The sequence below is a fragment of the Suricata suricatta genome, chromosome 14, assembly GCF_006229205.1.
Source record: "Suricata suricatta isolate VVHF042 chromosome 14, meerkat_22Aug2017_6uvM2_HiC, whole genome shotgun sequence".
In the NCBI taxonomy this organism is placed as follows: Eukaryota; Metazoa; Chordata; class Mammalia; order Carnivora; family Herpestidae; genus Suricata; species Suricata suricatta.
The window spans coordinates 71,408,771-71,435,554 of record NC_043713.1 but is presented as its reverse complement, the minus strand read 5'-3'; the positions used below and the strand labels follow the sequence as shown (position 1 = coordinate 71,435,554).

Sequence of the window (26,784 nt, the reverse complement as noted above, 5' to 3'; positions counted from 1 at the left end):
GATCTGGGCCCCAACGGTTTGATTGGGTTGAGTGCTCCGCTGCAGCATCCAGTACAAATAATGCCCAGTTCGGAAAGAAAACAAGCTACCACCACCTCTTCATCCCACGGAGCACGACATGGCAGAAGTCCTTGCGTTTTAGTGTCGCTCCTCCCCACCCTCGGCGTGGCTCCTCTGCATGTCTGCAGGTTCATCCATTCAGCAGCTCTCCCCTGCGTTGTCACGGGCAAGGCCCTGTGTGAGGTTCTGGGATACAGCGGCGTACACAGCAAAACCCCTGCCCTCCGGTGTGCACAGAGGGAATGGAGAGTAGAAACGTGCCTAACAGTGGTTAATGATGCATCTGGAGGAAAGATAAAGCTGCTAAGGAGGTGCAGTGGGGGAGTGTGGCTGTTTAGGCAGGAGGTCTGGAAAGGCCTCTCTAAGCGAAGACCTGAAGCCAGTGAGGGAACTAGCCAAGGCAATACCAGGAGAGGCTTCTGGGCGGATAGCACAGCCAGCACGTGTGCCCTGAGGGAGGAACAGCCCTGGTGGGACTAGAATCAGCCAGAAGCCTGTGTGCCTGGCTGGGCAGCGATGAGAGGGGAAGAAGATGCAGTCAGAGCTCCTGAGGGCCTCATCAGGCAGGAAGCAGTTGTGGGGCAGCATTTTAAGTGAGCTTAGAGCTACCCCAGAGTTGTGTGTGAAAGACTGGCTGCTGTGTAGAGTAAGGGAGGGGCGTTGCCAGCCATGGGCCTCCGATGACTCTGTCCAACCGCTAATCCAAAGAGCCTTAATGAGGGAGGGATTTACAGTGGCCTGGCTGGAGATCAGGAACCCATTGGGTAGGGCTTGTGCAGGGCCCTGGGCCAGCCCTAGGACGCCTCTGCAGCGGGCTGCCTCTTAGAGCTTTTGGTCCTTGGTGGCCGGCCCTCAGCACCAGCAGAGGGACAGAACTCCGGATAAACACGCTGCTCTCCTCCCTGCCCCAGTCTCTGCTCTCCCACTGGTGCCGCTTGCTGGTCCAGCCCGCCTGGCAGCCAGGGGGTGCGCCTCTGTCCTCGCTCTTCAGGTCGGTGTGGGGAGCGCAGAAGAGGAGCCGTGGCACACTTTGCCAAGTTCAGGGGCAAGGCCAGGTCCTCGAAGAAGATGTGGGAAGGCTCAGCTCAGCAGGGGGAGAGGGGGTGCATGGGCAGGGGTGCTTCCCAAGACGCAGCTGGGGAACTTGGTGCGTTTGTAGACAGCTGCTTTCCCATCTGCTATCACTGGTGTTCAAATAACCCTAAGAGCGGCCTCGTGGTCACTGCCACTCGTGGCCTCCAGTCGAGGCCCCAGGAGGTTACAGGACTCTCCCAAGACTGCCAGGAATTCATTTCTGCCTTCAACAAACTTGAGTGTGTACCGCTCACTGCGTGCCCTTGTGGAGAACTGCCAGACAAACTGTTTAGAGGGAAGAACAGAAAAGGGTGGCTTGAAAGACTTCATGCTCCAGTCTGCCCAGCGCACGAGCCCCCAAGCAGTCCCTTTTCCTACAGCTTCCTTGAGCAAAGGAGCCCAGGTCATGGCTCTGCCCCAGCACTCCTGCCTCCAGTCCTGTGCACCCCAAGCCGGCCTGGCCCCTGAGGAGCCATCAGTGAAGAAGTCAGACGGTGTCCCTGCCCTCACAGGGCTGACAGATGAGGGGGGCAGACAGCAAAGGCATCAGAGTCAGTAGAAGAGGCTGTTTAAGGTGACCGTGGGGCTGTGGAGACAGTATTGGGGGACTGGTGGGGGTAGGTGAGACAGCACCTGGCTGAGAGACCAGCAAGGACCAAAGGTGGGGCAGAGGCAAGTGTGGCTGCAGGACCACACGTGACAGGAGAGGGGAGGGAGGGAGATGAACCTGAGTGTGCAGGTAAACGGAGGTATGGAGCTGGCTCTCACTCTGAGGAGTCAGGAGGGTCCCTCTGTCTTACACCAGGATAGGGATGTCCAGGCGACAGGCGGTGGAGGACACTGAGGTCCCATATGCTTCTGGGGATTCTTCTCCCTGCCTCGCAGCAGGACCCTGCCCTCCATCTACCCCTTGTTAGGGCATGTGGCGCATTCTGCCATCTGTCAGAGGAGGGTGTGTGTGCTAGGCCTCAGGGGGCCCATGGATCCCAGGAAGGTTGGTGCTGTTTTCTGGCAAGTGGCCCCGTGGTGTTTCTCCCATTCCCAGAGGTGACAGTAAGCCGAGGCTCCAGGGCAGTGGCATGTCAACAGGTTGCTCAAGGCCCGAGACCAGGCTGCCTTGGAGCTGTCCCTGGTGGCCTGCGAGGCGTCAAGCATGACCCCAGGCAGAGTTGTAAAGTGAGATGCTCACCCTGGGGTGAGGGTGCATGGTAAAGAGCCAAACCTTGGAGTCTCTGGGCCTGGACCGGAGTGCAAGCCTTGGCTCTGCTACTTGCTTCCTGGACCTCTCTGAACCTCAGTTTCCCCTTTGGTAAACTGGCAATTACATAGGATGAAGAGTTCTGTGCTGCTCTGCGCCCAGGTGGCCCCGTGCCTCCCATCTCCCCGTAGCATGAACCTGCAGGGCAAACGGCAGTACTGGTGCATCATGGGGGGTCAGCCCTCCCCACCCCTCCACTCCCCTCCCCAGCCTGGCACTTGTCAGCTCCCATCCGGGACCTCACACGTGCATTAGCTAAGGTCTCTCATAAGCCATTGGGACACTGTGTGCCTTCGCCATCAACCGGCTCTCTCTGGCGGGCCAGGTGGTTTGCTGGGGAGCCTTGCTCTCTGCCGGTGTGCAGGGCCCAAGTCTGCGGGAGGCAAATTGACCATCCTGATGGGGTTTGGCAGGCCCATGCTTTCTGCCCTCTTCTCAAGTGGCTGGTTTTCAAGTCTCTAAGAGCGCTGGGACCTCTCCCATAGCCTCCTCCCTTCCTGGTCCTCCACCTCCTCCCTGACTGTTCCAGCGGGAAGGGCCAGTTGGTGCAGTGTGGTAGCAGAAACAGAAGCCATAGAACAATATGCATTCCTGTCCCATAGCCTTAGTGCCTGGAATGACACCTGGCTCTGGGAAGCAGGGTCCCTTCACTCTCCCCAGCCTGGCCCTGGTGCTGTTCTCTCACACGGGTCCCCAGCCACATGAAGTCTCTGTTGCCTTTTATTTTCTTGATGTTCTTAAGAGAACAGCCACCATGGAGATGCTACTTTGAGCCTTACTTCCCCGCCCCCCTCAGACTGCTGCTACTTCTTAAAGGGGTCAGCTGGATATTTCCCGTGAGTCCCCAAGGAACCCCAGAAGAGGCTTTTATGACATAAGGGGGTACCCCAGCTCCACGACCACTGTGTGCACAGCTCTGGTGTCATCTCCCCTAGCGGCCTTGCTGACCTACTTAGGCTGGACCAGAGGTGGGGTGCCTTTGTGCCCTACCTCTGTGGTCACGGTCAGGTGGGCTCACTTGTTGTGTTCGAAGTTCAGGTATTGGTCTTCTATCTCACGTCCCTTCCTGTGAGGGTCTCCTTCATGGCTGATTGGACTGGTGGCCTCTCGCATCTCACTTGGGAGAGACTTTGAACCAAGTGGCACGGAGATCAAGGGATCGTGGCTGATTACTGATAATAGGTTGTGAGCCTCTCTCCTGGGCTTCCTGAGCTGTTGCTCTTCCTGCTGGAGGTCTGAAGCTTTATCTTCTCTTTAAATCCCGTGTCCTGGAGCCCTGAGGAGCCCTGGTCAGCTTGAACTAATCTGAGTTGGATTTCATTCCTGTAATGAAGCACACCATGCTGTTTCCCTGCTCTGTGCTCGGTTTGTCCATGGCTAACCCTCCCTCCCCTGGCAGAAGCATCAGGCCAGGCTTGTACCCAACCTCAGCAAGCTTCTGACGGACTGGTCTGGGAGGCAGGGTCTCTGAGCCAGACTTCTGGGCACTGCTCTGGACACTGGAATGTGAACTGCAGATTCATCTCCCTGGGCATTGAAGCTCGAAAGTTGAAGGCTGGGACTGAGTGACTGAGTATTCACTCTTCCTGCGTGTAGGGCAGAGTGGCCTCTGTGCTCCTGGTCAAGGGTCAGGGACTGTGGCTGCCCAGGTAGCCCCTCTCCTCTGCCTGTTTCTGCCTCCCCCACAAGGGGGCAGAGAGGAGGTGCCACAGCCTTCAGGAAGCCTAATTCACCATGAATGGCTGTAGCATCAGTCTCCGAGGCCCTAGGAAGACCAGAGAGTCCTGGAGAAGTAACGTGTCAGGAGACCAGAGCTATGGCTGCTGCTCCCTCACAGCTGCTGAGCCTCAGGGAGAACGGCCCCCGCACGGCCCTTGGTGTGATTCCTGCTCTGGGCTCGCCTTGGTGTTTTGATTGGAGTCTGTAAGGGAGGCAGAGTCTCCGCCTGCTCCTGATCTCAACACGTCAGATGTGTCTGGGCAGGTGTTTGGGCTCAAGAAGAGCTCTGAGCAAAAAAGCAAGCCTCCTGCGTGCAGGCCAGACGGGTTGTCTGTGCAGAGGGCTGTGGACAGTGCATGCCCTCTCGTCTAGCTGGGGTTGTCCCTGCTCTCGTATGTGCCCAGCTGCCCATGACTGTCTAGCCCCCAGCCCCACATTGAACCTGCTTAGCCGAGGCTGGGCTGCAGCCCTGATGGCCAAAGGCAGCCTTGACTTTACGGGGCCTTAGCCTCCAACCACTCTCAGAGCCAGACCATGTCCCTTTAGAAAATAGCCTCAGAGTCACTGCCAGGCTTAATCATCCAGGCTTCCCCCAGGAGATGATGCTCTCCCTCGGGCTTCCACAGAAGAGCTAGCTGTGAGTGTGTAATCCAGGAGATGCATGCTTGAAACTTTACTTGTCTCCCTCCCAAGATGGACCCTTATTTCTATGTGTCCCACTCCCTCGCAGCTGTGGAGTCCTGCCTAGTGCTGGGTGCTCGGCTCCGACAGCAACCCCTGGGGTATCCCTCTGTGCAGGGGTAGGAGCAGAGGCTCAAAGGCAGGCCAACGGGGGCTCCCAGCCAGCAAGCCAAGGAGCTGGTGTTTGCACTTTTGCCAGAAGTTGTGATGAGGGGGGACTGTTGTAAGTTTAGCCTGACTGGTGGTGAGCAGAGGGGAGCAGGTAGGACAGGCTTGCCGGCCGAGAAGTGAGAAGGCATTAAGCAGTCGGGATGTGAGGTGATAAAGGCCTGGAACAAGGGGTGAGAGAGGCAAGAAAGGGACCTGGATGGGGCTGGAGTACTGACTGGGGAGAGTGGGCGCTTCTGAAAAGAGGAGGGTCTGGTCCCAGCTCTGCCCCCTGCTGGCTTTTCCCTTGTAAGACAGCACTGTCCAGGTGCTGGAGTGAGGTGGTACCCGCAGGGTGCTTAGCTATGGTCCTGGCCATGGGAGCCTCCATAGGAAAGACCTGAGAGAGGAAGGTGGGAGGCCAGGCAGGCAGTGGGGAGGGCTACTCTCTGAGTCAGTGACAAGGCCCCAGAGAAGGCCAAGGCGGCCAGACCCACACCCAGCATCTCACACGTGGGCTGGTAAGCTCCTGTTCCCACCCTACCAGCCCCCTGGGCCTAGGTTCCAAGAAGCACCATTGCCCAGAGAGCACTGGCCTGAGCACTGTGGATAGAGCCTGCTCCCTGGCCAAGTACTCAGGTCCCTGGTGTCCTACAGAGACCAGCTCTTCCAAGCCCAAGGTGGCCGTGTCACCAGGTGCAATGAGTACTGCTGACACCCTGACAGGTCAGGGCTGACCCTTTGGGACAGCGGGTGTCCCCTTGACAGAAGGTGGGGCACTGAGTCCATGTAGCAGTTTTTCAAGGCTGGTCCAGGTGCGGGGTCCCTCTCTGTGCCCTTCTTGGGCAATCCGAGGCCACACTCTCCTAAGTCAGCTGTGCTAGGCAGGAAATCAGTTCCGGAAATGTACCCCACAGCCAGATGATCAAAGCCCACAGCCAGAGCTGCCTGGAGCTGCGGGATCGCTGTCTGCAGGAGCCACTGCTCATCGCCGCTCTGCCAACACAGCCAGGAAGGAGGGGACTGCCTCCCTTCCCCGTGGGCGCCGCGAGCTGCCCACACACTCACTTCCAACCTACTTCTTGTTTCCCCAGAACCTCCAGTGGGCCCGCGACGTGTTGCTAGGCAGCGGTATCCCGTGGCAACAACTGCAGCACATGCCGGCACAGGGGCTCTTCTGCGAGAGGAACAAGACCAATTTCTTCAACGTGAGTACTTTGCCTTGTTGATTTCCAGGCTGCTTGCTGCACTGCTTTGCGCTGGAGGCGTGCGGATGGCCCCCTGGGCGGGTGTGCCCAGGACCAGGCTTGGCGGCATCCTCAGAGGGCGGGCAGGGTGGCGCAGTTGAGAGCGCCAGATTCGGGAGCGGGGCTGTGCTTGCCGAGTGACTTCTGGCAAGTGGCTGCCCCCTCTGGGCACTGGTTTGCCCGTCCGTGGGGTAGAGGTGTGGATGAGCTCAGCGCGTTCTCTGGAGCTCCCGGTATTCACAGCAGGCAGTGGTGGAGGGGCTCCAGGCCCATGGTCTGCCCTTCTGGAGCAGCTCCGTCGGCCCCCATATGGTCAGGGGCACCTAGGGGATTCTGACTGAAGCCGTGTCTACTGCCTGAAAAACAAGTTCGGACAGTGCCAGGCTTTCGGTGCCCTTCTGCATTGATGTTCTGTGTGGTGTAGAGACCCACCCCTTGGCCAGGACATGGCCTGTCACCAAGGCTTGTCTACTTTCCATCCCTGAGGCCCCCTTAAGCCCACCCTACCCTGGGCTGGCCACCCCACCTGGGCCCAGCCCTCCCTCATTTGCTCTGTCCTGCACAGAGACAGCTGGCCCCTCACTCTTCCAGTCACAAGTCCCCATCCACCCCTCCCCTGGCAGCCAGCTCCCAGCTGGCTGGCTTTGGCAAGTTACCCAGACCCTCTGAGCTTTGGTTGCTTCGATTTTCCCGGATTCTCTGTTAGATGTAAGGAAACGGAAGGGTGGGGTTGGCCTGGGCAGGAGCTGAGGAGAGCAGGTCTTGGGGCTGGAGGGGTGTGTCAAAGGCTGGTTCTGGAGGCACATGGCAGTGGGGGCCTTCCCACTGAGAGCCAGCCGGGCGGTGACATGTCTGGGTCTGTGGCTCTTCCCTTCTCCCAGGCTGTGACCTTCTAGTGGCCAGCCAGGGGCCATGGGGCCTGGGAGCCCTCCATCTACCGTCTCTCTCTGTGGGTATTTTATAGACAAGCCGTAGATGTCATCAATCTACATGGTGCCAAGGATTGGCAGAGAAAGAGAAGCTCTTTCCTATCTAGATGCCCAGGCCACAGCTCCTGGCTGCTGTTCCTCTGCCTGCACGTGTCCTTGCAGAGGGTGTCTGCCTGTTTATAAGCCAGTACACAGAAATGTACACAAAGGACAAAGGACACATGCCTCTGACCTTTGTTGTTGTTTTTCTCACTTAAGAATATATCTTGGAGAGTGTTTTAGATTTGTTTGTTCTTTTTAGTAGCTGCATAGTATTCCCAACATGTGGATATGCCACACCTTACCTACCCATCCCGTATTGATGGGCATTAAGGTGGCTTCCAGGCTTTTGTTGTTACCGTATTTCACATACACATCTTTGCCAATGTGGGAATCCATTCCTCGGATAAATTCCTAGAAACAGTTTCCTGGTCCAAGAGTTTGTGGTACCTCTAAAGTTTTAGAAGATACTACCGTCCAAAGATCTAGCCCACGTTCTCAAATTTAGATTCATTGTTTTCAGACCTCTTCCACACTGTGTTATTTGTTTCATATTTATTTGCTCTTCGGTAGGTGAAAAGTGTTATCATGTTCCATTTATTATTAGTGGGATTGTCTGTGATAGCACATTAGCAGTTTTAATTTCTTTTTCTGTGCCATTTCTACTCATGTTAATTTTCTTATTAGATTGGTGGTCCTTTTCTTACTGATTTGTAAGAACTCTTTGTCAGTGTTCTGCAAACCTTTTTTTTCTGCGGTTGCCAAATTGAAGTTGGAGCCAGGCAGCTAGCTAGTTTCACTGAGTTCCTTTACTTATTTTTTAGTTTTTTGAATGTTTGTTTATTTTTGAGAGAGAGCATGTGAGTGGGGGAGGGGCGGGGGGGGGGAGACACAGAATCTGAAGCAGGCTCCAGGCTCGGAGCTGTCAGCACAGAGCCCAGTGCAGGGCTCAAGCTCGCGGATCGCGAGATCATGACCTGAGCTGAAGTCTGACACTTAACTGACTGAGCCACCCAGGCGCCCCTTCCCTGAGTTCCTTTGTAAACTGAGCTGCCATTATTACCTGCCCTGAAGAGTAATCGGAGGGATCAAGTTATACAATGGGGTGTAGTGACCCTAATTCAGGATCTGGCACATGGTAGATGCTCAAGAAAACAGCTTCCTGGGACACCGTGGTGGCTCCGTCGGTGAAGTGTCCAACTCCTGATCTCGGCTCAGGCCATGATCTCACGATCATGAGACTGAGCCGGTGTTGGGCTCTGCACTCCCTCCCCTGCTTGTGCTTCTGTCTGCCTTCTCTCCTTTCAAAAAACAGAAAAGGAAAGGAAGAGAAAGAGCTTCCCTTCCTCCCGCCTCTTACATAGTTGGTGTTTGCCCCCAAAGACTGCAGTGATGTTGGAAGGAGAGACGAAACCTCCCTTTCTTCCTCATGGGTGGAGAGCTTACCCTTCCAAATGATAGAGTTTAGGAGGCCAGCACCTCAGGTGCTTGTGAACCCAGAGCACGTCTGAGCTGGCGGCTGGCTGCTCCAGGCCCCTTCCCCATTGGGCTCACTCCCGCCATCAGCTCCTGTGGTTTCTGGGGCCTTCTAGAAAGTGAGTTCTGTAGAAGGGCAGGCAGGCTGCCTGTGGGAGAGAAGGCTGGCAGGGCTCTGGGCGAGCCTGGCACATAGGACGCACCTCCCTGCAGCCGTAAGCCCCGCAGATACAGGCCACACCTAGCCTGGACTGGATGTTTTGGGTGTTTTTACATCCTCTGTGTAAGCTGTTTGTTTCCGTGCTTCCCAGCGACCTGCTGCTTTTTCCACCCTCCGGTGCTCTCTAGCCCTGCTCTCTCGGCTCTTCTCTTTGGAGGTGGCTCGGGGCTCCTGGTGTTTCTCCAGCCTGAGATGTTAACGTCTGGGCAGAGGCCAGACGGACACTTATACCCCCATTGCGTCTCTGTTCCCAAGGGACAGGTGCTCCCAGCTGCTTGGTGACAGGGTGGCCTAGGCTGAGCCCACCCTGCCCCGTCCTTGCCACTGCTGTAGGAGGACCCTCAGGGTGGACACCTCCTCCAGCCCTGCCTCATGCCCAGAGTGCTGACCCTGTGTGCTTGCAGCGCACAGATTTGTTCGGCACATTTGACCAAGTGTGAGGAAATGATTTCCTACCAAATTTACAGAGGAGCATTTAGGGCCCGTCAGCTGACTCTGCTGAGACGGGGCCATGTCACCGACAGCGGGGGCTGTCAGGGGGGGGCAGGCTGGCTCTTCTTCCAGTGTGCATTGGGGTTCATTGCCTTTACTGGCCCTTGTGAGGAGGTATAGGGAGGGTGAAGGCAGGGGCACTGGGTGCCCTGCCACTCCTCGAAGACCCCACTGTCCTGGGCCACCTGTCCTTGGTGTCACTCACCCAAGGGGCTCTCTGGGCAGCCCCCCTCATCATCCTCAAGGGCCCAGGCTAGGGGACCCTGCCATTTGTTTGTTTGTTTGTTTGTTTATTAATGTTTGTTTATTTTTGAGAGAGGGGAAGACAGTGCAACTTGGGGAGGGGCAGAGAGAGAGGGAGACACAGAATCTGAAGCAGGCTTCTGGTGCCAGGCTGTCAGCACAGAGCCCAACATGGGGCTCAAATTTGTGAACTGCAAGGTTATGAACCTGAGCCAAAATCAGACACTGAACCAACTGAGCCACCACCCAGGTGCCCCAATCTTTATTTTTGAGAGAGAGAGAGAGAGAGAGAGAGAGAGAGTGAGAGAGAGAGAGTGTGTGTGTGAAAGAGTGCGAGCATAAGCAGGGGAGGGGCAGAGAGGGACAGAGGATCTGAAGTAGGCCCTGAGCTGACAGCAGAGAGCCCGATACTGGGCTCAAACTCACACACTGGGAGATTGTGACCCAAGCCTAGGTTGGATACTCAACTATCTGAGCCACTCAGATGTCCCTTTTTGTTTTTGTTTTTGTTTTTGAACCTCCCATTCCTTTTTAATGACAATTTCTGAAAACTGTGGGGGTCACATGAGACCACATTGTCACTGCAAACAGTCCAGACAGTGGAGCAGGTGGCCTTTTCAGAGGTGCTTCTGTGCATGGTTGGGCTGTTCTCTTTTCTCAGGGGTGTGTGTACAAAATCAGGCAAGTTTATTGTGCAGCTTTAAAAACTTGTGTATGCGTACATGCTTTTCAGCAACTTGGGTTTTCTCTGCTGACACTGAATGTATTAGAGAAGGTTCCGTGCGAGGAGCAAAGGCCGTCTCACTTTAGGAGCTGCCCCCCAGTCTTGTGTCACGTGAGGGCCACAGTCTCCTTGAGTGGGCACCTACGTGGGGCCGGTCTCTGGGCTCCCAGGCAGGCTGCAGTGGGCTTTCCTGTGCCCTGTTCCTCTCTGAGTCCCTAGCTGTCTTCACCTGGCCCAGAGGAGGCGCTCGCTGTTTGTGGACTGATTCCATTTGTGCCTTTTCGTGTGACAGATGGTCTCCAGGCCTGTCCTCCTGGGCCAGCCAGGGCTGGCTGCCGTAATGCCCCTGCCGCCGGATACTTGAGGGCTTGCAGCAGAGCCCCACATGCCTGTCCCTCGGTGCAGGGCCTCTGTAGGACACTGTGGGGTACGTAGGAGAGGCAGGGAACCTTGAGGAATTGGAATGTGCTGGGGGCACAGTGGTGGTGTTTGGCCAAAAAAGGGGCAAGACCTGGAGGCCTTGCGGGGTTCGGGGGCCTCAGGGCTGGGCCGTGCCCAAGGCAGCACCATGTGTAAAGGGCCAGACAGAGGGACAGGTACTGAGGGCAGGGTAGTGTAACCTCCCGAGGTCTCCTGGCCCACGGGGCTTGCCGGGCCCGCTGCACCGCTGGTGGCCCCTGCAGCGGCGTGGACGTGGCGTGTGGCCGGACGCAGCAGTGTGGTTGGAGGAGCATGTGAGAGAGAGGAATGAGCTTGGCGGGCCTCCAGCCCCACTGCTCCACAACTTGCCTGAGAGGGAACGGTTCCCAGCCCACCCCCTTCCTCTGCCGTGGAAAAGCCCTGCTTGCGGGCTGCCTGCCGAGCAGGTGGGAGCTCCTGGGCCATGGCTCGGGCTCGCGAGCAGACCGGAGCCCCAGCCGAGGGCCCCACCACCTCAGCCCTCTTCCGCCTGGCGGAACGGTCTGGTGTTCGCTGAAACAGAGCCGGAGTTGTTGAACCTTGTTGGTGGGAGTCCGGCGGCCCTCCCTGCCCTGGTGGGGCCTGCCTGGGCCCTGGCGCCTGCTCTTTCACAGCCTCGGGCGGGACCAGCAAGTGGCTGTGTGATTCAGAGGTGGCCCCTCGGGCCAGCTGCAGAACAGAGGCTGGGAAGACAGGGAAGTGGGGGGGGCGCAGAGGTGCTGAGGTGGGGGTTGGGCTTGGGGGGCATATGCACCCTCCTGAGCCAGTGTCAGCCCTGAGTGGGCTGCAGGTCAGGAGATGGTGGCAGGGGACTGTCCCTCTCTGGGCAGAGGGGCCAGGAAAGTGGGCTCAAAGCACACTGTGGAAGCTGAGGGCTCATCTCTGCATGCCCAGAGGCTTCTATGGCTTCCTGTGTAGGTGTGCGCACCTCTGGACGGGTGGGCCTGCATAGGCTGGAGCTGGGTTTTTCTGTCCAGAGTGAACTTCTCTCCCTCTTGTAGTTGATTCAGAAATGTTCCCATAGTAACCAAGCCAGAGATGGCTCTCTCTCCTTTCCCAAAATGTTTGCTTATTTTAGTAGGCAAGGTTTTTTCTGGTTTCAACCCAGTTTCCAGCCACTGTGAAAGAAGCAAAGGAAGCCGAGGGCCCAACTAGCCTTGCTTCCCGCGTCCGAGGCTATGTGGGCTGGGCAGCGGCTGTGGCCAGAGTTTGGGGGAGTGGAGGTGACATGCTGGCTCTCTGGGGCTTGGCTGCCCTGCCTCAGCGCCCCCCAGCCACTCCCACCCCATGTAGGGGTCTGCCTGCAGCCCTGGGGCCCACGCCCTGCGGCCACTGAGAAGAGCTCAGACTTTGGACTTGGGTGGGCTCTGGCCACTCTACCCCTTACTAGACCCCACACGGGGGACAGGGTGGATGTTGGCAGGGCGGTCACAATAGGTGGAGGGAAGCGCCTGCCCAGCACACCCTTGGCACATCACACAACTCACCTTAGGATCAGGGATCAGCCTGCCTGGGGCTTCAGGGCTTACCGCAGCTCACAGTGGTGTGGCAGGAGGGCATTGCTGGTACCAGGAGGGGTGTGGCTACAGCAAGTGGAGGGAGCTCCATCTCTCACCTGGCCAGGGCCCTCTGGAGGTTCCATGCCCTGCCTTGGCTCGAGTAGGGCAGTCTGACATGTAGACATGGCATCCCCGCCCACCACATGGGCCCCTTTCTGCATGGTCTGGCTTGGCCTTTGGTGCCTGTGGATGCAGGTCGTGATCACTTCCCCTTGGTCAGTGCTGCATAGCACTCCCCTGTCTGTCCTTCAGCTTACCTACCTGCCCTCTTCCCAATGGAGTGGTAACATCCATTTCTCCACTGGTACAGAAACATGGCCTTCCCTGCTCTCCTTCCTCACCTGTGCAAGTCCCCAGGGCAAGTGCCTGAGCGTGCAGGCCAGGTCACAGGGCCTCCACACGTCGGAAGCCAGATGGTTCTTCAGCAAGTGCCCAGGTTCCCTCCCACCAGCCCCCTCCCTGCTCCCCCTTTGAACTTAAAACCATTGAGTGGTTTCATTGTGGCCTATCTGTGGGGTGACTGGGAAAGTCAAGCCCTTTCTGCACCTGTGGTTAGTCTCTCTGTCTGCCCTGGCTCTGGCGTGCACTCCTGCCCGGCAGCCACCATGTGGGCCCTGTGGTTCTGTTTGTCCTGACTCCATGTTGCTTGAAGTGTCGGGAGATGCAGTCATCACGTGCTGTCTTTGTTCTCTAAGCACTAGTGCTGTGTGGTTGCCAGCCGTGGGGCCCGAGTACCCACTGAGGGCCTTGAAGAGAGAGGAAGGGTCCCTATAGGCTAGGCTGCCCACTAGACCTGGGGGGGAAGGAGAGAAGGCCTCTAAAACACACAGCACCCCATCTTCCTAGGCAAGAATCAGTCACACCCATTCTACTCTAATGCCACCAGTTGGCTGTATGAACTTGGGGGAGTCCCCCTCCACCTTCCCACTAGCAGATACCTAGTATTCGGGAGGAGCAGGCACAGCAGACCCATCTCCCAGGTAGGCAGCCCGGCCTCTGAGCCTAATGCATGGCCGGGCCTGAGACAGTGCCTATTGTACAGGCCAGACCTCAGCCAGTGCCCTGGCCCTCGGGAAGAGCCAGGGGTCCAGGTGGAGGCCCGTGGTGCTGAGGAGGGCACAGCCTCTGGAACCCAGCACACTGGGCACTCCCAGGCAGGAACTGTGTCTAGAAAAGCATCCCAGCACATCCTCCTGGAACAGTGCCCAACAGGCGAGTCATGCTTGAAGTCCATGAATTTTTCCCACCCTTGAGGGTTCCTTAGGACAGGATTAACTGGGAACTGAGCAGCCCCAGAGTGGGGGAGAACAGGCACCATCCTGGCTTGGGTGAGCCCTGGCCAGGCCCTGGGGTCTGTGCCCAAGGCATCTGCCTCCTATTGCGGGGCCACACTCGGCCCTTCTTTCCCACCACCCTCCTAATTCCTGAGAGGCACCATGCCTGGTGGGCCCATGGGCAGTTCTTGCCTCACTTGCACCTACCCCCAGAGCTGAGTCACTGATACCCACCCCCGGATGCCAGTCCCAGGTTCAGGGCCTTTTGCAACAGGCTGTCATCAGGGAAGACCAAGGCACAACCCAGGGACGAGGTGTTGGTTTCCACCCAGTTAATTATACCCTACACCGCCCCTGACTGCAGCACATTTGTCCTGCCTCCCAGCAGTAAACAAGCCCCAGGAGTGCCAGCGTGGGGTGTTCCTGCCCATGGGGTGCTCTGGTGCAGAGTCCCGCCCACCCTCTCGGGTCAGGGCCAGGGAATGTTGGAATAGGAAGCCCCTGGTTGACAGCAGACCCACACCTTTCCTGAAGTCAGTCCACCCATGTCGCTTTCTCTGCTCTCAGGACCGGCTGTGACGAGTGCTGGTCCCACCTCTGCTTGTCCCTGTGCCCGCAGCTCTAGGAATGTGCTGCCCCTTTGTCAAACCTGCTGTGCGCCAGGCCCTGGGCCAACTGCATTGTCAGTGAGGTCCAGTGTCTGCAGGCCCATCTCATGGAGCTGCCAGGAGGGAAGGTACCTTGGCTGAGGTCCCATGATCAGTCTGTGTTGGAGGAGGAATGTTAGCCTCACTGTATCTAGTGCTGAAGCCCATGAGTGGTAGCCGGTGGCCACACACGAGGGAGGGAGAGCGGAAAGCCGGGGGCAGATTGGCCTCTACACTGGGATGGCCCAAGCAGCAGTGCTGCCCAAATGGTTCATTGGCTGGGTAGAGAGGATGGTGTGGCAGGAACATGGGCGTCTAGCCCTGCCCCAGCAGGTGGGGCTGGGACTCCAGGTGGATGGGGGCTGGAGTCGGTAGCTGGGCTCTGGTATAGACTGGGGCCTCCCAGAGGGCTGGGACTGCACTGTTGCCTGCTGTGGACACCAGGGTGGGCATGTGTGGGCATGACTGGGTTGGGCCACCTGTCTGTGGTAGACAGTCCCTGCCTAGCTCTGCCCAGGGACTGCAGCTACTGAGAAGAGCACAGCAACAGTAGAGGCTTTCACTGCCACCACAGTGCCAGAGCATCTGAGCCTGGCCTGGCCCATGGCCATGGCAGAACTGGCCCCGTATATGGGCACTTGGGGCTTTATTTGGGGTACCGCCTTTGATTCTCCACAGCACGTCTCTGTGGCTTACGTACTATTATTATCCCCATTGTACAGATGGGGAAGTTGATGCCAGCTGTCAATCAAAATCAAAAGCCCTTTCATACCCTCTGTCCAGCAGACTGACCTGGCTTCCCCTGTTGGACAGCAGAGCTTGTGACCCTGTTTTCAGGCCCTGTTCATAGGCCACTCATTGGCTACCCAGCAAGTCTGCACCTGAACTGGGCCCAGCCATTTTAAACCTAGCTGGGGCAGAGGGAGTGGCAGCCAGCGGATGGGCCATAGAGACAGGCAGAGGAGGGACGCAGGGCCCCCCCAGGCCGCTGGGATGATAGGCAGGGCCATAAGGATGGGAAGCATGGTTGTGCAGGCGGGCGGGGGTGGGCCCGGCCTGGAGCTCAGCTCTGCAGTGTGCCAGGTCCACCGTCTTACACGTTCCTGCCCAGTGTGTGGGCCCCAGGTCTACATATGTGGGTGTGGGACGCCGGGACGCTTTCTGAGGCACTGCTCACCACCCCACCACTTCCTACGCACCCATATCATCGGATTCTCAGAGGAAATTACTGAGGTTTGTTGTGGCTTTCCTCTTCCTCCATGGTACCAAGTCCCCAGTGGTTACGGTATCCCGCTGGGCCAGCAGGGAATGGGCTCAGGCTCTGCTCCTGGCCCTGCCCTCAGTGGAGGGACGGTGGCAGGTGTCCTGGCCTCCCCCAGCTCCTCGCAAAGATCCCTGGAGCCGTGTAGCAGGGCCGTGAACGGGGTGGAAGGAAACCCCTTCACGTCATGGTGGGAGTGAGAGAACAGAAAAGAAGGGAAAAGTTTAAATTGAGGAAATCTGAGCTCTCTGGCTGTAGTAGAAATGGCTGCAGTGGTGCTATTTTTAGCCTTGTTGAGCTGATCTATGGGCCAGTTGCAAAAGTAAACAAAAGATTCACTTCAAGTTCTCTAGGGAAAAAAGGTCCGGTTTTTAAGAGTCTTAAAAAGGTTAGCAAACTTGTGTGACTTCTTAGCTTCTCCCCGGGTTCTCCTTCCTTCCCATGTCCTGCAAAGCCCTGCAAGCTTTGTTGAACTTCACAGCTTCCGGCTTGCTGGGCTCAGGTTCAGCCTGGAGCAGGTGCTAGAGGCCTTCGAGTCCATATCCCTGCCTCCCCGTCTGTGCGGATAGTGTGAACCCAAGAAGTGGCAGGTGGGGAGGGGCTGGTTCCCGCCTGAGGAGCTGCAGAGTATCCCAACCCAAGGGGCTGGCTCACAGTGGAGCAGCGGGGACAAGGCCACAGGACACCCAGGCCCCTACCCTGACAGGACCACAGCACAGTCATTGATCCTTGCCCCAGCCTAGCTGCCCTCATTCGCAGCTAGAATTTTTTAAAAACCACCAATAATCCAATGTAGGCGGCCTTTAGATGCTCATCCCCCAGTGTGCACTCTTTTCTGGCCATTGGAGAGTTTCCATCTCCAGATATGGACCCATAGCAGTGGCAGCGCCAGGTCGCTTGGGCAGAGGGAGGCGACGTGTTTAAGGCTTTGGTATTTGTGATCTCACACCCCATGATAGTCCTGCACCCACCCACCGTGGGGCTCCACGCAGGGGTGCAGAGACCCCTGCAGGTGGCACAGCTGTGACTTGCCCTGGGCCACACAGCCAGCAAGTGGCAGAGCCCAGTCTGGAGTCCAGGCCCAGGAGCCACATCCTGCGGGCCAGCTTCCGCGCCGGAGTTTCTGGCCAGCCCGGGGGGCCGGCAGTGATTGTGTACATGTCCAGAACTGACCTCAGCCCACAGCCCCCTCCACCCGGCCGCTGGGGGGGCTCCATCAGAAGCTTGCTGTTTAACATTCCTGCAGAGAAGAACATTTTCCAGTGCAGACTTCTTTTCCCACTGCAAGTTATTCTTTAGAGGCTTGCACTTGAATAAGTGTCCCGGCCGCATCTTTCTGAGGCACTGCACGTAACTGTCTTGGTTTGAGCAGTGAACTCTTGGCTTTATCCCCTTAGCACAGTGCCCTGGGCCCAGGAGTCCCATCTGAAGGGGCAGCACCCTTTGTGCCGAAGGCAGCAGGACGAGGCGCACTTCTGGGAGGAGGCCTGGGCCTTGGCAAAGCTTTGGAAAGCGGAACAGGGCAGGTGGCTCCTCAGACCAAGGACCTGAGGCTGGCTGGGAGCGAGGGGAGAGTCTGAGGGCGGGGTGTGGCTGCTGAGGCTGTAGGCACCCCATCTCAGGGTCAGGAAGATGAGGAGGCTCCCTGGCAGGCCCTCCCTATGCCCCATCCTCACGGGGGCGAGTCGGTGGGTATGACCTGGCTCCTAAGCTGAGATGGGAAAAACATGTCAGTGAGTGAGCCGCTGCCAGGGAGGGGAGGGAGGCCACAGGGCTTGCTTCCGTGGGTGCAGAGAATCTCGGGGGCGGAAGGCGCCTCCTTTGTTACTCTTCCCTGCAACCCCACGATCCCCATCTCATGACGAGCAAGCTGAGGCTGAGAGCAATGACAGCCCGGGCCCAGCTCCTGGGAGGAGCAAAGCTGGGATTCCCGTCCCATGGAGCCTGGCCTCAGAGAGCTCAGATCTCTCCCTGTCCCTGTCCACACCCAGCCTGCACCTGGCCTGGCAAGGTTTGAGGTCAGAGCCCAAACAAAGCTCGTGCTGCCCAGGGCAGACAGGAGGGGGCTGCAGACCGCCCACCCCTGCCCTGGGCTGCTTCCTACGCACCAGGCTCCAAGCAGCTGGCCCCATCCAGACCTTGTGGGAAGGAGGGGTGCTGCATTGCCCTGGTTGCGGATGAGGAGCCCGAGGTGGCAAGCCCCGGGCCACTGAGCCAGGGAGCGGTGGGGTAGGGAATGAGTCCAGGGCTCTGCTTCCTGCTGTGATGCCACCCCCCTCCCCCCAGACCTAGCCTGCCCACTGACAGAGCCAGGGCGTGGAAGTACTGGGGTGGGATGTGACCGCTCAGACTCAGTCTCCTCATCTGTGAGATGGGAGGTGTGAATGTCCAACATTTAACGCTCGAGAGCCTTGGCGCCAACCCTGTGTTGAGGTGATCACAAGCTACATATCTGAGCCCCGAGGAGTAGCCCGGTGCAGCCTGGCCCTCACCTCAACTGGTGACTGCTAGGCTGTTGTCACCATCGAATGTTCCCACCTAGATGATAAAAACAGGAAGCAGTAGCATCACCTATCCAGGGAGGATTCTGGACGTGCAAGGTGGCAGGGGTGGAGAGCAGTTGAGGGTCTGCAAGGGGTCTTGCCACAGGGCTGGGGCCCGAAGGAGTGGGGTGCCTGCCGTTGCCTGCCCTTCCCAGAGCTGTGCCCATTTAGCAGCCCTTTAGCACCCACTCCCTGCCCAGTTGCCTCCCCTTCCTTGCCAGGGCTTCCTGGGTGTCCCTCCAGGAGGTCATCGGTTCCCTTGAGGGAACTTGGGGGCTCCGGGGTGAGCTGCTCACAGACTTCAGCCACTCAGGCAGCCCAAGCTCGAGTGGAGGAATGGATTTCCTGAGGCGATGGGCATTGGCCACGGGCCATAGCAACCCCTGTGAGGCCCAGAGATGCTTCCATACAAGAGCGTATCTGATGATAAGGCCGCCAGGTTTTGCTTGTGATGGATTCTTGTGAGCACAGGGCTGCCTGAAGCTCTCTGGGGGCCCTGGTTGCTCTTGAGCCCCATGGTTGAAGGTCACATTCCTGGCCGTCTTCTGTGAATGATGGTGAGGTTGCCTTCTACGGGGGCACCTCAAGCCAGGAGCCTCTACAGGTGTGGCTGGGGCTTGTGGGTGGCAGGCAGGGCCCGGAGCACAGTTGGGATGGGGGGTACCACATGCCCGGTCCAAGTTGGGCCTGATCTACACATCTGCCCTGTGCACCCCATTCTGGACCAGATGGATGCTGCCCTGACCTCAGAGTATAGTTTTGCTGTTGACTTCCTGGTCCTGATCCCTGCTGACCTTGATTTCACCACCTCCAAAGGTGGGCCAGCGGATGAGGTCAGTGGTTTTCCAACCCATTTTCCAAAAGAAACCTCTCTCAAATGCCCCGCTGGGAAACATGAAAGGGCAGCCTCTCCAGCAGACAGGAAAGGCTGGGTGCCACCTGCTTCGGCCGCACCCCGACCCCATCCAGACTCTCAAGAAGGAGGGGCAGGAGCCCAGGAGAGGCTGCAGGGGTCTCTGCCCTGCCACCGTTCTGCCAACCCAGACAAGGCTTCCCGAGCTCAGTGGCCAGGCCTTCTTTCCTGGGTGGATTCAGTTTGGGGATTTGTCTCCTCCTCCTCCTCCCCCTCCCCACCTCCCCACCTTCTTTTCCACTGTTCCTCTTTGGAAAGTTTGACCAAGTTGCTTCTGAGAGAGCAGATCTGGGTTTAAAATCCAAACCAGAGCTCCAGCTCCAGGAGTCCCTGCCTGGTTCCCATGGTGACAGGCTATGACCACCAGTACCCCTGCGGGCGGAGCAAGGACTCCCTCACCAGGGCAGGCCCTGGCCCTGCTCCCAGCCTGGCCCCACCCATAGCTGGGTGGCTCCGGGCAAGCCAGTCAGATTTGGAAAGGCTCCGTTTCTTCATCTGCACAGTGGGGCTGACCAGACCTGCTTCGTGGGGTTATAATGGGACTGCCTGTGGTGTGTCCCCAGGGCAGTTGTGCCCAGGAGAGGGTCCAGGAGGGTCCCTGCAGGAGAAGGAGGGAGCTGGGGGAAGGGACCTTGGTGACATAAGGCACATGGGTGACGGGGTTCACTAGAGTCAGTGGAGGAGAAGGTGAGATGGATCAGAACCAGTTGGGAAGGCTCCTTGAAGGAAGTACAGGAATTTGGTTGATTAAGGATCAATTCTGAAGTGCTGGTCTCTAAATACATATAAGAGATTTAAAATCAGGGTGTATCAGAGCAGGTGCAACTTCCCCATGAACTCAGCCCATCACCAGCAGCACAGACTCACAGATGTTGTGCAGCCACACCCCGCTCCTCCAGCCCCCGACGTAGGACAGTACAAGTGGGCCTGCAGGGGCGGCCCACTCAGCACTGGCCATGGGAACTCCAGAGAGCAGGAGCATCTGTCGGGACCTGGCCACCTCAGCCCAATCAGGCCAGTGCCAGGCTTTCTTCCCAGAGAGAGGCCCACCTGGACCTACTTAGAGGAAGGGCGCTAGTCTTGGGCTCAAGGCCTTGCTTTGGCTAAGGCTCAGGCCCAGGCTCCTCACAGGTGGGGACTGAACCTGGCCCTTCTGCAGGGGCGTGGGAAACCCAAGGAGGCGGTGCTGTGGAGGTCTTTGCAATGGAAGGCTGGCCCCAAGGGCAGGAGATGAAGATTCCTCTCCTGGGGTACAGGAGATAGCTGAGGGGGGCACAGGAGCCCACTGCCCTCAGCTTCACCGCCAGTGCTTAGCCCAGGCACCCGGAGTATACCATTTTGTGAGTCTCAGAGACCCGTGGGTGCAGGAGAGGGGTATCTACCAGCCTCTCAGCAAGTGGAAGGGGGGCTCCTGGAGGCCTGGACTGACCTGGAAGTTGCTCACGTTGTCAGACCGGAAAGAAGGCATTACAGGAGAGAGAACCAAGGGAGGCCATGCGAGGTGTGAGGGTCCTCATGAGGCTCAGGGCAGACAGGAGAAGAGAAGGTAGACTGGGCCTATCTTGAAGGCCATGTGTATCCATGGTCAGCAGGCTGGCTGTGTCCTGTGGTGGGGCACCCACTGTGGGTGTCCTGTGGTCGAGCAGGGAGCTCTCCGAGCAGTGGCTATGCAGCTTAGAGGGAAGGCCTTGAGAAGGGTCTGGGGGCTAGAGAGGTTAGAGAGAATGTTGGGGAAGGGCCAGAAAGAGCCCTGCGGAGTGCCAGATGGGAGTCTGGGGGAGGGTAGATCCTGACCACAGAGGAGTTAGACACACGCCCCCTGCAGCTTGGTGTGGCTCGGCTCACAGAAGAGTGCTGTGTTTGAGCTTAGACCTTCTGCCATGGGCCAGCAGGAGCATCCTGCAGGTGTGAGAGCCACTCTGAATGGGTGACTCCATTCCTAGGGGATGGAGCCCTGTCCCGTTCTCTCACGGCATGGGTGGGAGGTGCTGGTGGTGTAGCAGGTTGCACATCGCTCTAGAGAGGGGACAGGGGGGTGCCGCGCTGGGTCGTGTCATCTGGTCACATGTCAAATGTGTTCTGCTTTGGAAGTACTTCCGTGAGCTGAAGACTGAACTCTGCTCTGCAGGGTGAGTCTGGATGAGTTTGTTCCCCTTCTGATGTTATTGGGCACAAGACGTGAAGGGTTTCTGCCTGTGGCCATCGTCAGCCAGGAGAAGGTGGTGGGCTTGCTTGGGAACACAGGGCCCATGGAGGTGTGCCAGCTCTGCCTAGGACCTCACCTCTGTCTTTTGGTTGGTGTCTGCTCGCCCCTGCCCATTCAGCTTGGCCTCTCCCTGCATGAGGGTCCTGTGTGGGCTGCCCAGGAAAGACACCTGACAGGGGCCAGGCCACTACAGCCACCCGTGCCTTGAACCTGACTCTCCTGAGGTTCCTCTTACTCCCCACTCACTTAGCAGCCCGGCCAGAGGAGCCAGAACTGCCTGCCTTGCCCACTGCCGAGCCCACAAAGGCCATTTATTAGGAACCTGGGGTCAGACAACAGATAGACTGTCCTACTTTTCTCAGTGTGCATGTCAGACATGGCTTTTCTAGGATGCAGGCTTCCCTCCTGAGATGAAGCGGAAGCAGCTCAGCAGTCCTCCAAAGAGTGGGCGATTCTAGAAGCCTGGACACAGCTCTCATTCCCAGCCCTGACGTGGGGGTGGACTCAGAGGAGCCCAGAGTAAGCGCCTTCTCGTTCTAGGGAGGCTCTCATGGTCCCCATCAATCACACCCCATAGGCCTCACAGCTTGCAGGCCTCCTCCCCTGCCCTACCTGTGACCCTTCTCTCTCCACAGAGGCCCTCCACGTGGTTTTGTTGGCTGTCTCCAATGTCCCAGTCTCTTCCCCCTGCCCCCCGCCCCCACACACACACCTGTCTCTCCTTTTCCTCTCTGTCCCCATGTGGGGAGATCCCTGTCTGACAGCACCCAGCCCAGATGCTGGCATGTCTTGCCCAGGAAGCTGCCCTGTCCCTTGGCCTTGTCCTCACTTCTCTTCCTCTGTGGCCAGCTCTGCTCCTTGTCCCCAGACTGGCTGGGCCAGAAGTGCCAGGTAAGCTGAGCTGATGTGGACTGCGGCCGTAGCCCATGAGAGCCCTGATGTCCATGGCTGCCCTGCAATGACTGGGGATGTGGACGTGGCCCTCGCCATTGCCCTCTTGGTAAGGCCCTGGCGGGAACGGACCCATGCCGGAGGCCCACATGCTGGTCCCTGTGCAGCTGCACATGGCACGGGCACAACGGTCTGTTGAGGCAGACGCAGCCCTAGCCTGAGGGACAGGGATCCTCGTGTTGAGCGCTGCTCAGAGCAGCTGGGCTGTGATTCCCTAGGCATGTCCCTTCCCTGTCCCCCACCACTGTGTCCTCACTCATGGTCAAACAGGCACAACAGCTGGATTCTATGACGTCAAAAATACCTTGTGGCCATAAAGCACAGTCTAAAGGGTTTCTGGGTACCAGAAGCTCTAGCATATGATGGGGACTGATGGAGTTTGTAGCTGGGGGTCTGTATACCTGGGGAGGAGAGGCACGTTCCTCTGTCTGAGCTGTCCAGGAAGGGAGAAGAAGCTGGCTAGCATGAGACTGGAAGGAAGGCCCAGCTCTGGGCAGAGCAGCTGCCCAGGCACCCGTCACACAGAGCTGGTGTCCCACAGCAGGGAGGCAGGTGAGCAGGAGTGAGACGTGTCTCCATACCAGTTAGCAGCTCAAAACTCCAAGGCTGAGGATTGAGACTGCTAACTCCCAGAAGCAGTCTTGCCACCTAAAGGCAGCATCGGCCTCAGCCAAGGAGGAAGATGGGGTTAGGTCAAGTGGGGACTGAGGAAACAGCCAGCAGGAAGGAACTAGGAGTGACCTTCGGGTCTGTGTTGGCTCCGGTCTTGAGAGGAGATGGCTGCAGGGGGCCACTAGGGCCGCCTGGTCCCCCTGGGCAGCTCAGCCCAGCTCTGAGATCTAGGCCTTGGCTTCACTAGGCCAGGAACTCACCTCTTCAAGTAGTGGGGCATGTAGGGGTGCTCACACTTACCAGCCTCATGAGCCAAAGGCCAAGCACCTATTTCCAAGGAAGGCTGTGGTTACCACTGAAGGGGGCTGCACTGCTACGGTGACCAGAAAGTGTCCAGGAGAGGGTGAACAGTGTCCTGTCTGCCCTCTCTGCTGGTCTGCCCCAGGGTGAGGACATGCTGACGCAGAGACTTAGGGACATAGGCGTTCACCCATTGGTCTGGGTTCCACGCCCAGATACCCGGCATGTCTTCCTTTCTACTTGGTGACACAGGATGACAACATTTGCCCTGCTGGCCAGTGTTCATCCTTCTCTGTTGCTCCTCACTCACTGGTGACATCTTGAGACAGTTTGGACTTTGCCCTCTGACCCTCCTCACCCTCCTCAGCATCTCACGTGCTCCTGCCAGGAGCTACTCACAGACAAGGCCACAGTTATTTGGTTTTGCTTTCTCTAGTTCCTTCTGGCTTTGGTCACCATCCCTGGGCTTCAGGAGAGGCCAGGTCTTTAACCTAAGGGCGGCAGGCAGTGCAGTTAGAAATGGCTGTGATGAAGAGAATAAATGTGGCCGGCCAGCAGAGGGTGGGGAGGTGGGGCCAGATTGGGGTTGCAGAGAGAATTTCTGGCCCCCCAACTTCTCAACATGAAAAAGGGTGGAGCTTTGGCCCACGTGCTTCACCACCGGCTGCCAAGGGGTGCTGGGTGGGCAGCAGCCAGGAACATGAAGTGTCAGCACTTCCCAGAGTTGGCCCTTAGCTGGTGGGCTGGTAGTGGGGAGGTAGCTCTTGGGGCCCACCACCTATGGCCCTCGCCACCATCATCCTCTGCATGGTGGCCCGCCTGTCCTGGAGCTGGAGTGCGGAAGGCCGGGATCTGCCTGGGAAAGCCGCCGTGGGGCAACGTCCCCACAACTTTTATTTTCTTAGGATCAGTTGTCGAAACTTGCTCCGGAGATTTACGGTGAGGACTTCCGTTGCAAAGGCAGTGGGGTGCCCTGATGGTGTGGGGCTCCTCCTGCCCCGAGCCTGAGGAGGCTTGGGTCCATGTGCAGCCCAGAGCCAGCGTGCCCACTTCTAACATCAGTCCTTTTCCAGGGCCAGGCTGGGGCATGCCCTTGAACACCCAGGCAGGTGGCAGCGGCTCCCCAGTCGCCAGGATTGACCCAGAGCAGCCAGCCCACAGGTTAGACCATTCTCTCCCTGCTCGCTGGGGCTCCTGCCAGACTGTGAGTGAACTTGATCAGGGTGGCCTGGCTTCCTGGGACCCCAAGGCTGGCAGAGTGCTAACCACTTGGTTCTTAGGTAAGCTTGCAGGGGTGGCCCTGAGGCGGATGAGCTGTCGCCTCGCCTGGGCAGCAGCAGAGGCCTGTGTACTGCACGTCTCGGGGTCTTGTGAGCGATGAGGACCCATGGGGCTCTCCAGCATAGGGTACTGGTAAGTCCCAGAAGGGGCACAAGGCTCTTGTGGGTGCAGAGAATTCTTGAAGACCTGGTGCAAGCCCACCAGGGTCCCCAGTAGCAGTACTCACACGGAGCCCCACAGGGTTGCAGGCCTGCCCAGGAGTGCCTCCTCCTGGGAGCTCAGGCAGGGCGACCCCCACCTTCCTATTCTGGGCCTCAGTGCCATGGCCTGTCAGCTACAGATGGCAATGCCCAGCTCATAGGGCTCTGGACAGTGCTGGGTACTATGAGGTGCCCCGGGCAGGGCCGAGGAAGCTGGAGTCCACGGGAAGCACACGTCCCAAGGTTCCCTCTGAGCCCATTCCTCATCTGTAAAATGAGCATAGTCCCCCGTCCAGGCTGCCCTAGTCTCTCTCCAGAGACGGCTCGGCAGGAGCCTGGTGCACAACCCCTCACTCACCCTGGGCCTCAGCTCCTGAGAGCACTGGAAGGGCCGGTTTCCAGAGAACTATGTACTCGACACAGAGCTTCTTCCTGGCCTAGGTGTGAAGAGCCCGTGTTCTCAGCCTGCTTTGGTCTGACTCGATCTTACAGGAAGTGGATAAGGTATGAAGTGAGGTCATGAGCTGTGCAAGGCACAAGTGTCACTTGTCTGCTCTAGCCTTCAGTACAGCCAGGAGGAGTCAACCAGCTCCAGAGCCAGCCAGACCAGGGAGCAGGTCCTGGCCACCCTGATCTTATTGCCGTGTGACTCTGAACCAGTGCCCAACCTCTCTGAACCTGTCCCCACATGTTAGTGTCAAATGATGATATGCATGTAGATGGTGAGGGGCTGTTGTGACTCGAGCAGCATGTGGATTTAGAACTCCTTGTCTGAGACGCAACCTGTGGTGAGCAGTTAGGAGACCCTTGTCCTCACATAGCCTTGGGGTGGCGGGTGCTGTTTGTCTCCCTGCAGGTGACCCCTAGAACGGAAGTGCGGTTCTCCCAGGGCCTGGCAGGGAGTAGTAGTCCCCCAACGGGTGCCAGACACTGCCTCTGTGCCCCCCACCACTGAGAGGGAGGGCAGAGTGCGACATCCCCCTGGGACTACGGGCACCTGGCAGGGGCATGTAGCAGGACAACACAAGTGCGCAGGGGCTAGCCTGAATGTAGGCTAGGCTTAGCGAGATGGCACTGGGACAAGGGTCACCAAGATAGGAGCCTGGTGGATCTCAGGCCTCTCGGTGTGTGGGGAGGGAGGAGAAAATGCGGAGCTCATGGTGCTGAGGTGGTGAGAGAGAAGCTGGGTTGGGGGACTGGTGGCAGGCCAGGGCTTGATGCAGCATCTCTTCGTCCACTGTTCCTTCCTTTGCTGGGCCTCTCTTCACCTAGGACGGGAGGAGCAGCCAGTAGCTGGTGGACAGCCTGGGAGCAGCATGCCCCACAGTGCTGTGTGCACACAGGAACTGCGGGTCCTGGGGGCATGTGGTCTGTTCTTGGGCAAGGCTCTTCCCTCTGTGCCCATTCCTCATCTGTAGGATGAGCACGGTCCCCCTTCCAGGTTGTCCTGTGCTGAGAGAGAGGGGTGCTGCTGCCCTTCTTGGAATTCAGACTCAGAGGGGATCCTGAGCCCACCCTGCTTCTGTCCAGCCTGGACACTCCCACCACCTCGACCCAGGGCCTTCTCCTGACTCAGCCCCACAGCCCAACTGGAAGCTGAGGCCCCTGCCAGCTGTAGAGTCCACTGGGGGACTGCCATGGCATCTCAGTCCTGCCCTTCCCCCGGAGGATGTTACTGGGAAAGTCTTTACTCCACCTCCCACTGGCCCATTGGATCGTCAAGGACAGCTCAGTGTAGCTGCGTGTCCCCACACACCCACTCCTCTGCCCTCCACAGGGCCTTCGCTTGGCACAACTCCAGGGGGCGCCGTTCACATAGCTACCGCGTGTGGGGTGAGGACTGCCACGGCCCTCTGCACTCCGCCGCCTCTACACCGCTTGGTCCAGGGCCTTTGGGACCCACAGCACTCCCGTCCCTGCGGTGAGGGCTGCACCTCACGCCGAGTGGGCAGCCCACCACCACCGGCGCGCACCGGGCCAGGGAACCTGCGAGGATTGGCCGGCAAAAGTCAGTTGTGCTGCTGGGCCCGCTTCCAGGCCGAGCGAGGGAGCGAGTGCCCGCGCCCCGTCCGGCTCTGCCCGCCCCGCCCCGGCCCGCCGAGAGCGAACGAGCCTCCGCGGCCATGGCCCGGCGCCCGCCCTAGCTCCGCTGCACAGATGCCACGGCGGAGCCGGCGGGTAGGAACTTGACCGGGGGCGGGGGGGAGGCGGCGGCGGGGGTAGCTGGGTCGCGACCGCCTCTTCTCTGCTCGCCGGCTCCCCGCTTTCC

General features: G+C 58.4%; 1 protein-coding gene across 9 annotated transcripts in view; it reads left to right on the top strand.

Annotated features, from left to right (window-relative positions):
• Window positions 1-26,784, top strand: part of CABIN1 (calcineurin binding protein 1) — a 146,216-nt gene that overhangs the window by 97,536 nt on the left and 21,896 nt on the right. For all 9 annotated transcript variants that reach the window (XM_029922558.1, XM_029922562.1, XM_029922559.1 and 6 more), the window contains one exon: window positions 6,034-6,147. In XM_029922558.1, the coding sequence (XP_029778418.1) occupies window positions 6,034-6,147 (114 nt within the window). The remainder of the gene's footprint in view (window positions 1-6,033; window positions 6,148-26,784) is intronic.